At 42.5% G+C, this 13,373-nt stretch overlaps 1 protein-coding gene across 5 annotated transcripts in view; it reads left to right on the top strand.

Annotated features, from left to right (window-relative positions):
* The window catches only part of LOC135391155 (uncharacterized), a 247,571-nt gene that overhangs the window by 157,748 nt on the left and 76,450 nt on the right, over window positions 1–13,373 (top strand). For all 5 annotated transcript variants that reach the window (XM_064621280.1, XM_064621277.1, XM_064621276.1 and 2 more), the window contains one exon: window positions 6,289–6,348. In XM_064621280.1, coding sequence (XP_064477350.1) covers window positions 6,331–6,348 — 18 coding nt within the window. In that variant the 5' untranslated portion in view covers window positions 6,289–6,330. The remainder of the gene's footprint in view (window positions 1–6,288; window positions 6,349–13,373) is intronic.

Here is a 13,373-nt window from a genome sequence, read left to right as displayed (position 1 = left end):
GGGCCCTATATCTATACTCTTTACAAGTACATACGCACGTAAAGTTACAATTCTATTGGGCGATAGTGAGGTAGTACACCCGCATACACACTATGTGCACGCTCATACCATCTATACGCAGAGAGCCGGTTGAAGTAATCTGACAACTCACCTAACTCACTTTCGTCGTCCTTCTCCCCGTATCTCCACGAAACGAAACGCATTTATCATCTACGCATACAGCACGATTGTACAAACATCGACAACGGATCGCTTCATGAGAGGAAGACTTCCCATTCCCTCTCTTAAAAAGAATAACTATATATATGCCATTTGCATTTGGAGCCGGGCTCCATTTTATTGGAGCATTCGTCGGCTACTACAGTTCAAGTGGCGCGGTCATAAATTGTCTTTTATCTCTTTCCCCCTTTTTTTTTTGTTTTCGTTGAACACACGCAACAAAAGATAGATAAACCGGGTAGGAAGAATAATTCATCTGGTCGCTTACGTTTCCGAGTGTGTATACAGACAGAAGGGAGAGGAGGTTAAAATGAAATGGAGAAACGACTTCGGTGCGTTTTGTGGCGCGCTCGATGAAAACATGCGGTGTCGGTTACACACGGTGCGACAGGAAATGAAGTGTGGAAGAAGTTATTCGTTATATTATTATTATTATTATTATTATTCGTTAATTGTCCTGTCTGCAGAATCCTACCGAATTTGTGTCACTGCAGGCTATACGTGTCTGACACTGTTTTCTTGATTTTATTTATTAATTGATTAACACCTTTGCGAGGGAGACCAGGACAAGACGTCCAAAAGGGCTTGACAAAGGCCTCAGCCCCCCCCCCCCACTCACACACACACACTGCAGCGACAAAACAGATTGTTTACAAATTGGAAAATACACCAATGTCATCAGAAACAACAGGTCACTGCAAAGAGAGAATAGTGTGGAAGCCGTAGGACGTTCTACATTGTGGATGTTTCTATTTTAAAGGGTGACTATATGTATAGACATGATTCGAAAGCTGTATGCTTGCCATGTCCAAAAATTCGGTCATGTTATTTTTAATCGCAACTCTATGTGAACCTGTAGCTATATAGGTTATGTATTTTCAATATGCTATGTTTTTCGAGAAAAAAAAAGAACCTGGGTCGTATCACGAGAATGTACATTTTCTAAAATACGCAATAACTTTTTCTGAACAGCTTATGAACCACTATAATAGGTTTATCAAAGGAAATTTCGGGGAGGTACGCCAAACCAGTAGGCAGTAACGGAGCTGGCGGAGAAGGTATGCTGTGTATTTATTAAACACAGTACATCTGTGTTTAATTAATGTGTGTATCACACATTTTTAATTCAATTCCTAGTAAGAACCGTTTGTACCTATGTGTACGACACCCAAAGCAGATCATACCTCCTCCCCTAATCTCCCGAGATAATGTTCATTTATGCGGGGCTGAAGTATAGCAAAATTAATTTCTAGTTTTAGGAAGTATGACGTCATGAGGTGTCCAATCTGCTACGCCTCTGGCAACATTGCTTCTCGCAGGTGGACTTCTGTCCCGTCACCACAGCCGCTTGCAGTCTTCCAACGTGAGACGGACAGCGGAGACAGACGCCAGAGCTCTCGGTATTGGCGAATCTGAAACTATGAAGTTTTACGGGAAGGGTGGGGGTGGGGTGTTCGAAAATATGTGGAAGTGTGTTATGCTCCCTGACGGCATTTATGCAAGTATTTTGCCTATTGAGCCTTTTTGTCTCCAGTTGAAAAGACAGCAAGCACTTTTTTTAGAAGCTTAGAGCGGTTTACTTACGAGCTATAATAGAGTAGGTACTTAGTTCAAAGCCGACGAAGGTGAAGAATGGCAAATGAACCGGGAAGTATCGGTATTTCTGCTGCGGAGCTTTTCGGATCACAAAATATTACCTGGGCTTCTATTTTGATGTGGTACACGGTGCGGCGATTTGAAGCGCTGCAATTCGAGCTCAATTCCGCTCAATTCCAGCGACATATGCCTTTTTTTTATTCCGCGTTTGCGCCACGAAGCAACTGTGGCTATGAGCGGCGTGCGGACGTGGACAGATGGAGAGAGGACAGCAGGAAGGATAAAGCAAGGAGTGGGGGGACAGCCTGTTGCCTGGGCTGGTTTCATCTGCCTAGATTGCAGGGCAAGCATCAGAAGTATCAATGCTACACTATTGTGGAATATGAATGTTATTCTCGGTTTTTCGTGTAATCGTTATGTATTTATTTTATCTGTGTTTTTATTATATAATTGTACATAATGTCTCGCGAGTAAAGCCACAAATTTTCATTGGCATTTGATATGTCTACTACCTGGAAACATCAAATTTTTGCCCAACATTTCTCAGCCGAATATTTCGCAATTCTTACGAATCAATTACGAATCTTACACAGAGTAACACTGTACAGCCTGTTCTTGCTCCGGTCAAGGAGATATTTTTGCTATACGGAAACCCCTACAGCGGAAGGGAAAAGCAGAAATGTATTTCTTATGCCAATTTATTAAAGTATTCTTTTTCTTGCTCTTTCTAATATCTTATTCCCTGAGTACTGAACGTGTCCCATTACAATCTTTCCACAGAACAACCCATTACGTCTATTGTGATGAATGATTCGTGCTTCAGATATAGCTTCATCGAGGTATATTTCCGTCATTTTTGTTTCCCGTTGGATATCCTTTCTTCAGTATTTCTCGTTATTGTTTTTTTTCTTCTTCTGACAATAGCCTTTGACCATATCAAGAGCAACATTGATAACTCTAAATTGGTATGGAGAGAGATGGGATAAGTGGGGAGAGGGTAGTCCAATCGCCTTGCTGTCGATATTGCTCTGTAGTGTTGCTTGATCTTCTTGGTTCCAGCCGTTCACTGCCGTTTTAAATGTGATTAGGTATGAATATGCTATCAGCGATGGCCAAAGTAGAATTAAAAGTACTTCAAGTAAAGTACTAAGTACTTGCAGTAATATCTACTTTAAGTACAGTAAAAAGTCCTACATTTATAATACTTTAATAATATAACGCAGTGAGAAATGTACTTTGAGTAGGACTTCTTTAAAACATGTTTTTTATATCACGCCTTTCAGCTCTCACCGAGTCTAACATGCACACATACATGCATTCAAATGCAAATCTATCAAACAACATGAAGGGACATGTTGTAGCGTACCGCTTTGTCGGCTCTGATCGGATTGTGAACTGGCTCTAAGAGGCGCAGTGTTGTGAATGCTTGTGAACATCATGTTCACAACGTACATCATGGTGGCGGGTCGGATGCAGTGCCAGCTGTCGTGCAGCGAGCTAGGAAGGCTCACAGAAAGATACTTCAACAGGTACTTCAACGGAGAGTACAGCAAGATGTACTTCAAGTAAAGTAGAAAGTATTACTCAGCGGTTGAAATAAGAGTACAGTGAAGCCTCGTTAATATGACCCCCGATAATCTGACATACGCGCTTTACGACCACACTCCTGGAGGACAGTGCAGTGAAACCTGTGCAAATCCCCCCCCCCCCGTTAATATGACAATTCCGCATTATGACCAAACTTTTCGGGAACGACCATGGTCATAATAACGAGGGTTCACTGAACTCCAAAAAATTACTGAAGGGACTACTTAAGTACCTACTCTGCGGTGCCACCACCCCGAGCTTGGATCTCTGATTTTCGTAATTTCTTTCTTGTCCTATATCTAGGGTTCCGTGTTTTCGGTTTTAACCGAAAAACATACGCCGGGTAAATTTTCCCTCCGATTCCCTTTTAATCGAAAAACACCGAATACAGAGGGATATTCCACGAACGATGACAGAGATAAATTGCTGCACGTGCCCAGCAAGTTGTCGATGCAGATGAGAAAACCATACAGAAATACGGCGGTTGTGAAAAATGTCCGTTTACTTCTTCGTTAGCCGTAAAACGCCACCGCAGCGCACAACGCCACGTTGAATGAGTGTCGTGCGGAAATTACGTTGTGATTTCGATTCGCCAATCACTGTCGGGTAAACCATGTACACGCCAGGAAAAACATCGAAAAACGCCCGTTTCGTGAACATCAATAAACACCGAAAAATCCCAAATCCGTCGAATCCGCCCAAAAGATAAAAACGGAAAACGCGGAACCCTAGCTATATATCTCCCATATCCCTAAAGACGCGGAATAAGCCAGGCAACAGCAAGCCGCTCTTTTCTTTTACACGAAACCCTTTCAACCTCTGTACTCTGCGAAGAAATTGATTGATTGATTTTTAAAAGAAAAAAATGGAGATGTTAGTCTCGAGTCACTCGGGACTGGCTACTCCACGACGCGTTATTAAGAAAGGGAAAGAAAGGGAAATTACACAAAACTCGCCGCTTTGCAACGGAATGGAAACAGAATAAATGAGAGACAGAGAAGAGAATTTCTTCATTGTCGCTTCATTCAGTAGATGTGGTGACTAAAGTAAACGGGTGATGTTCATTACACGCATTTCTAAATATCAACATTTAACACATTGGCGCCCAACTATACGGTCTTCCTATATAGGGGTGATACATCTGCGAGACTCTGGAGAAATTGGCTCCTGAAAAGGAGGCTCGGAAAGGTGTTTTTAAGGCGCCAAGTGAATAACAAATGGCGGATGCTAAACGTACAGGAAGGTGTCACTGTAGTAAAAACCCGTAAAGTTCTTGAGCCCTTAATATTCGAGAATTTCACGCACGAAAATGGCACGCGAAATTTTCCATAAAAATTCCAAAAACAAGAGATGGGACGAATCCAGAATTTTCCGAATCCGAATCCAAGGAAGGTTCTGCGAATCCACCAATCGCGAATCTTTCGAATGCTGTCTTTAAAAAAAAAAATTAAAAAGCCAGGGAAAAACACTTCTTCAGAAAAGTATTTTGAAGCAGAATATGATATATTTGCTTTATGAAAAGCAAATTGAATAATAGTTCACTTTCAGGAGAAAACATACCCATATATTTCGTCTTACATGCAATTTATTTAACGTGTTGTTCATCGACTACAGGAAAGACATAAATTCTCGAATCTGAATTGTTTCCGTAAAACTAAGAAACAACCAAAAAGCAAAACCGTGCTGCTTTTAAACTTGTAATGTAAGAGGTCCTGCCTGAACTCTTTCAATCCAGAGCAGTGTAAACAAACATACAAGAAAATATCCGCCGGCCAATCAGGTTTTCGGCTGACTCCGCAGGAGCCAATTTTAAAAAGAAACAAAGAAACGTGGTTGGTGGATTCGAAAGATTCGATTCGCCGTTTTGAGCACTGGGATTCGGGATTCCCGAATCTCGAATCCATGCCTATAGGATTCGAGGATTCACGGGTTCGGTTGGCACGTCCCTATACCAAAAACTATGCTACAATCTCACAATTTGCGCACTTTGTTTTCACGGCTGGTTAAAAATTTCACAGCTTACCAGTGAGCATTATGAGCGTTTAACAAATACGCTGCGAGCATTCTCGGGCTTATTACGAACAACGATAACAAATACGCTGATGACGATGAATGGGGAAATCTGCCGCCGTCTGAGTTGTAGCCCACTACCCCAACGCCGACGGGGCTGGACTTATCACGAAGCAAATACATCGAGTCAAAAATTCTAGCACGCATAATTCAGGAAATTTAATGGCCGTGAACATGCGCCCTCGGTGCCCGATTCGCGAAAAACTGGGGCCGCGAAATTAAAACGGTTTTACAGTATCAGTGTATTCAGACGTATGACGTCCTCACGGAAGATTCTAGTGGATGAGAAAGCGAAAACGCTGCTCGCGGAACAGAAGTTCCGTCCCGTGTTATGTTGAGCACTCGCGCGGTGCCGGAATATCGGGAGTGCATGGCGTATTGCGCACTTAGCAGACGACACTTAGCAGATGACACCTTTAGAGTGTTTTCCTGTCGTCTGCTACGGAGTACCTTGTTGCTGCGTCGTAGGAAATTCCCCACGATTAGCAGTGTACTTGAAGACATGACGTTAAGCACGTGACGCAAGAAAGCTACTCCAAGTTGCGCATCTTAATCTGTAGTATTCTGGGGAACGGGGAAGAGTTTTTTTCACGCGAAAGAGAGAGAGAGAGAGAGAAAGAACGATCACTTTAGTTGCCTACGTGCAGCGTTGACCAGGTCATAGTCACGATTTATTTGTTGTTGTTGTTGACCAGTTATTAGTGGTAAGGCAGTGATCATGTACTTTAACAATTCCTTTTCGCCGTGAGTTTGCTATAGTACCACGTTATACAAATGAATGGTACGCAACAAGCCTAATATCTCATTTCTTTACAGGGCTACAACGAGGTCTTCTGACGCCATACCATTGAAGCCAAAATGAAACGCGAAAGGGAGGTGAGTGCTTCGCTTAATTTCCACGAAGTGCATATATGAGGTATCGGTCTAAGTATGATGTGATATGCAAGGTGGAGCAGTAAGAAATTTTAAACTTTGTAATTAATGCGACGACAGTGCGTTAGCATTAGACATTCGTCTTACTTCTAATTGCTTCTCATACAGAATGCATACCTAGACACCACATACACAACACCACACGAGAGAGACCACACAACACCACATACAGACATGACACATATGACATACGCCACACGACATGATACACAAACTCAGCAGCTCGCAAAACTCTCGCGGTCAGGGGATGACGCCGAAATAAATCATGTAAAAATAAAACGTTCAAAAATAAATCATGTAAAAATAAAACGTTCAAAAATAAATCTCTTAAAGATCCAACTTTCAAAATAAACTGTTCAATATAACTCATGAGAAAATCCATGTTGTCGAAATAAACTCCGAAAAATAAACTTTGAAGAATAAACGCTTCGAAATAAATCTTGTCCCTGATTTGTATACAGCCGACTGTTCTACGTCCGCCGCGGAAAATAGTGCGTTCATCGCGCTTGGGGCTAGCCAGGGCTAGAACTGTGAACCAGGATTTCGCTACACCGGAAGTAGGTTGTCCCTCTGTTTGTGACCCGTGGCCAGTGTTCCCAACTTAGTGGGAGGGGGATGTTTTCTGATTGGGCGGCTGGCGAATTTTATTTGTGGTTTGTCCTGGCCGGCTTTATCTCTCTCTCTCTGGCGTAATAACATCCAGTGCGAATGACCGTCGCCGCGCAATCCGTCCACAACAGCGCAATAGCCATAATACTTGAAAGTCACTCAGCATTAAAGAAACAAGGGAAAGGGTGCAGGCTAGCTGGTATAGATCCATGAAGAAAACCGAGAGACACGGACACAGAAGACGACACACGTAGGTTCTCAGAATGGCACTCAGCATGTTTCCTGTTCCGTGATTGCTTTATATATATATGACAAACCGGAACCGATATAGGATATATACGATATATAGAACAAACCCGCGTAGCAAATCGCCCAAGAGAGCATTCTCGTGCCGTGAAAAATAGAGATTCGAGCTCAGAATTGGCGAAGCGCGTTGCAAGTTGCCCAGATTGTGTTCCGATCTTTGATAAGACTCTTTGCATTCGTTATGTGAGAGACACGAGACGGAGATTAATCCCTGAAGCTGCATTGATTGCAACAACACCCCCACGCATTAGCATGCCTTTGGTTGAACTCCCCCTTACCCTTTTACACATTCTTTCCCTATGAATTCACAGTCAATTAAAATTATTTGCTGGTCTGAGTTCTGTGCGTGTGGTTCGTTCTCAGTCTTCCCCAAACTTAGGAACATGCTGGTTTGAGTTATATTTCTTTCTTGAGTATATGTTCATTTGTTTCATTTATTGAGGACCGAATGTATTACGTAAGCGGGGATTATGCAAGTACACGACGGTGTACACAACAGGTACATAGCACAAAAGTATAGGGAGTGACTTTTTCGGGTTAAAACCGATTCCGCCCGGTTATTTCTCCCCCGAACTGACCTCCGACCAATTCGGGTTAAACCCGATTTCTCCCCGAATTCCAGTCACTATTAAATCCTCAAGTGACGTTTCCACTGAAGACGAACAAAGGTCGCCACGTGTAACACATGTACGAATGGGTCACTTACTTTCCAAGCAATGCACCCAGGTGTGTCAACACTGTCTATGCCTTCGGGGATTACCGCTGGAAGGTCACGATCTCGCAAAAAGAAAAAAGAAACAGAAGAACAAAAAAGAAAGATTAGGAAAGGACTTAATAGACAAGAGGAGAAACAAAAACACCCGATAACACCCGAAGGCACAATTATCGCCCGATTTCTCCCCGAATTACAGATTTAAAAATAGCGCCCGATTTTTACCCCCCGAATGTGAGAAAGGGATTTAACCCGAAAAAGTCACTCCCTAAGTATATATGACCTTATACACAAAACAAATACGAAAAAGAAGAAAAGAAAATGTACAGAAAGTGAGACTCTCAAGACACTGCATACCGGGTTCATCATACTCTGATGCATAAATGCCGTCTTTTTCTTCACATTTTTGCTGTTTCGAATTGCGGGAAATAATTTTTTTTAATTGAACTTTGAAAATTGCCAAGCGAACCTCACTTTTTTTTATTTTTTTATACAGAAATATGAAGTCCTACACATAGTATACACCCAACCGAAACGATGCACAGTATCGCAACAGAAATGGTCTAAAAAAAATTAGTAAAAATTCGGCTTTAGCCCCGCCTGCTTGATTGCCGCAAAGAAAAGCGCACGGTATTTGCGGAGAGAAGAGGAAGTGTTCCTGCCTCTTGGTTTACCTTTCTTTGCGCTGCGTTGACCTTGATGCTGGTGACAACCGACTTATCACAAAGAAAACAAAACAACCGTCTTATCACAAAGAAGCCAAGACAAATGAAGGCCGGGACACTTTCTTGTCTAGACTTCAGATTTCGCGCGCGCTTCTCTGTGAAAATCAAGCAGGCGGAGCTAAAGCGTAATTTTTACAAATTTTTCCGACTATTTCTGTTTCGATACTGTGCTTAGTTTTTGTTGGGTCTGCGGTTATCGGTGGAGGACATCATATTTCTGTAAAAAAAAAAAAGTGAGGTTCGCTTGGCAATTGTCAAAGTTACATTGAAAAAATAAATTTACCGCAATTAAAAATTGTCCAACGCCTTCCTCAATGCTGGCAAAAGTTTCCAGTAAATACCGAGAGTCAGACAATCCTCCGGCGAGTATGTCGTCGGTTATAATTTTTTATCACCTTAGGTGAAACACCGTGTATATGTGCATCCACTGTTTGTGTACTCTTGTAAACCTGATGATGTGTGGACTCCACACGAAAGCTCGTTTTCCCATTAAAAGTTTTTAACGTTTAATTTTTGATGCCTCAGCCTTTGCAAATTCTGTCATCCCAAGCCATAGCGTTATACAAATAAAAAGTACTTACACAGTGCGTAGTACATCATCTTTCCATTTCATTAAAAAAATATATATATTTTACCGATCAGTGCAATAACGTTGCACGGAATATACAAGACCGCATAATGCAATAATGACAAGACCGATAGAGAGACCGCAATAAAAATTGGTGTCGTAGCGAACCGACACGCCGCGGCGGCCCTAGAGTAATTTATATGAAACTCCCAGCCCATAAAGGTCGCATGAAATAAAGCCACTTTTCTGAAGAGCCTCTCGTTCATCTTTACGACTACAGTTTGAATATCGCGTGCGGCTTTTATTTCTGCCAAATTGTGCAGGAAAACGATCTGGGCGTTGCGTGTCTTTTCTTATCAATAGATATAAAAAACATCGAAAGAAACTCATGAGTCAAAATGGACCGGGCAACGGGAAACCAAAAAGTGAAATTCAATAAAAGAAAATGGTGTATGTATTTTATATATATATATATATCGTTTTTATTATTTTTCGCTCGCGATATACGGGAGCGGACGTCATTATCGAGCGCCGTCTGCCGTGAGCGAAGGGAATTAAGTGACTGTGCATACTTTGCGTTTCTGCTACTCTCCGCGTTCAGTGAATGACTTTTTTTCATTTTATTTGTTCACGCTACGCGGCCAAGTAGACTTAAAGCGATCTCCTTTTATAAATAAGGCATCTATATACGGTTCAACCTGGTCGACTTCTGGTCGACTTAAGGGTGTAGCGCCGCTCTGGTGGCGGTCCTGCGAACGTCTGCAGGGACCGACTTTGGTGACACAATGCTTCATGTACTCTCTATTACATACAGGTTTACCGACGATAAGGTAGTGCACTGTAAAAAAAAAAAAAATACTACTGTAGAAGCGGACGTTGAAGCATTCGGCAATCATGTGTAAGGTACTCTGAAATCATGTTGAGACCATGAGAGAGCCCAACGAGAATGTGAAAACTTTCCCTGTTCCTTTTGAATGACCAGGATTGGGCGAAAAAGAACTGGATGAAATGGCAACCCTGATAGTCTTCCAACGTATAGTTTAGCTATCAAGTAATCTTCTTTATTTTTTCGTTTTGATTCGTTAGTTTCGTTACAAGTACTGTTTAGTTTACCTTGCAGGAGTCCATGCACATCTATTTGAACTTCCGCATTCTCCCTTGGCTTGCGATTGCGTAATCATTAAATCTTTAAGCCTTAAAGGTGCCTAGGACGAATTGTATGGAGGGTTGTCACATCGACCTATACTTTAAGCTGTATGAATAAAACATGGCTTACTCTCAGCGACTCTTTATCATATCAAACATGTTTTCATGGTAAATCTAGGTAAATCTTTTTTTCTTTCAGTCATCGTCAAGAGAGCTTACCGGGTAGTGAGTGACCTAGTCCAATACTTCGAGCAACTAGTTTTCGTTCGCCAAAGTCGTTCTGAAGACTAGGAGGTGGTGGGTTCGAATCCTACCACCGGCTGTGGTTTCTGGGGTTCTCCTCGGGTGTTGCGGCAGACTTTCCAAACTAATGTCGGCACAGTTCCCCCCTGAAGTCGGCCCAGGACGCATACTAACTCCCCCTGTCCCCCTCACTCCTTCCTGACGCCCTCTTTCCACGTCCGTACGCCGTTCACAGCCAGAGTTGCTTCGCGGCGCTAACGCGGAATATGTATCAAAATATCTTAATTCTTCCAGTTTTAGTACAGTGGAATTAACGTATATTTAATCGATAAATTAACGCGTTAATTAATTTTAGTTCAGTTGAATTAACGCATGCAGGAATTGATTCACGTACCTTGAGTAACCATTGTAGTGTTTCATTTTTATTTATTCTTTGGCGGTCTAGGCTTTGTTGGCCTATATGACCAAAGGCCTAAGTGCCCAAAGGCCTAAGTGCCCAAAGTTGGCCTAAGTGCCCAAAAATTTTATTGCAATGTGGCTGCTTTTGCCTAGATGTATGAAAAAGTGCCTATTTCGAGCAGTATGTACAAACGTTAAATCCAACTCAAAAGTGCGACCATTGATTGCACGTAGCTACAATTGCCCAGGTTGCTATTGCATTGAATAAAGTACCAGTTTGGGACTGTTGGACCCACATAATAAAAACCGCTAAAACAGTGCTAAAAGCAAATAAGGACGACACAGGACGGACGCACTGCAAGTGCACTAGCAGTGCGTCCGTCCTGTGTCGTCCTTATTTGTTTTTAGCACTGTTTTAGAGATTTTGTTACTGTTGTATTGTCCCATCTGTGTTTATACAAAATATATTCGCGCTTCCTTATGGGGTATATTCACCAACTTGCGTGTGTTAATTAGGCAATTGTTGTAACATCAATTGCAGAGGCCCGAACAATAATTAGCAAAAATGAATAAATAAATAATCTTTCAAGTTCTGCACCGGCTTGTACGTCGTCTCTCTGCGAACGTGAGAACGCAATGGAAGAAAATGGAAGAGGTAATATGGCCAGGGTGAATGTGTGTTAGTGTCTTTCTTGACGAGATGCTCTCGTAATTGTTGTTGCCGTACATCTATCATTACAGAGAGAAAGGACTCACACAGTACCGGCGTCAACTTTTTGCATCCGGGGGGGGGGGATAAGTGGGAAATCCCCCCCCCGTATTCTTGCTTCCCGAAAGGTGTCTTTTTTGCGCCCATTTATGCCTGCTGGAGGGGGGGGGCAGTTGCCCCTCCCCTCTCAGCCTCAAAGTCAAATTCCTCATTGACGCGCAACCCCAGAAGGCAACCTTATTCAGTTTGATTTCGAAACACGCCGCTAGGGAAGCAGTTTCGCCATACGAAGGCGCGCGAGCGTCTATAGACTCGGCACGCAAGTCGTCCGCAGAAGGCAAGCAAAAAGTACGAGGAAAAGTAATAGCAGTAATAACGCTACTATAAAAAGAAAAAAAAAGTGAGCATCAAAAGTCCGCTAGCCCAGAGCGGTCATTTTGTACCCGTGCTCAACCGTAACAGGTGATTCACGTCGTGGTCTCGCTAGAATTTATGGGCCGCAATTTTCGCGGATGACTTGCGTTTTTGATTACTGGGCTTCTCGTCGCCTAAAGTGGAAACGGTGTCCGAACCTAGAGTATATTAGACACTAATTGAAGTCGACGCAACGGTGCACTGCGCGCCGTGGAGTGACTACTAACAAATCAGGGCCGACATCTTTCTTTGTGAGTTACTCCATTTCTTTCTTTGTTTCCTCGTTGGTGACGTGAGTGGTGCGGTTAAGTGTCGCCTCTTGTGACGTGCGCTGGTGTAGCACTGCCTTTTATTCGTTTTATTAATATCCGCCCCTTATACTATTACGGACGACGTGAGGGTGGCTTCATTTAGGCTTCACTTTGCGATTGATTGATTCTGTTAGAAGCAGTGAGCTTGAGAACGGCTCATAACCGTCATTCAGAAATAGAATTATTGGGCGATGAAGGAAAAAAATGCACGGTCCAGTCAGGTAGTAGTGAGAACACAATAAGTCAAGCTAATGTAGCACTCTTCGGAATAAAACTTTGACTCACAAACTTTCGTGCAGAACCTGTACTTCATCAGGTGCAAAGTTTTCACCTGATGAAGTTAGGTTCTGCACGAAAGTTTGTGAACATTAAAGCTTTATTCTAAAGAGTGCTTCATTTTCTGGAGTTACTGTAATAGAATTCTTTTAAATTTTGCTAAAAAAAAACAGATCCACTTTTCCCGATACGTGGATGGGTATTACAGTTTTATTGACTTTTAAATCTCTGAAAATATTCACCACCGACACGTTATTAAGAAACGTCGCGCGTGACATTTTGCTAATCTATTTGATAAGCTCTGTGCAATAAAAGATAATCGTCGATCATCAGAGACCGTCTGCGAGAAGATTTTGTTCTCAACCTGCAAATAAATAAAAGAAATAATGTATTCATATTGCACTAACACTGGATGTACTTAAGGTGTTGGAAGAGGGGGGGACTGGTCTGCCGCCCATCGAGAAACCACCTCGACGCCACCTTATATAGTTTCCGTAAGGACCGTTCTCGTGGTAACCAATATATAGGGGGGGGGGGGGGGGGGGCTATC

This window comes from Ornithodoros turicata, chromosome 4, assembly GCF_037126465.1.
Source record: "Ornithodoros turicata isolate Travis chromosome 4, ASM3712646v1, whole genome shotgun sequence".
Classification (NCBI taxonomy): Eukaryota; Metazoa; Arthropoda; class Arachnida; order Ixodida; family Argasidae; genus Ornithodoros; species Ornithodoros turicata.
Note: the sequence above shows the minus strand (reverse complement) of the source record. Positions and strands in the feature narration are given on the sequence as shown.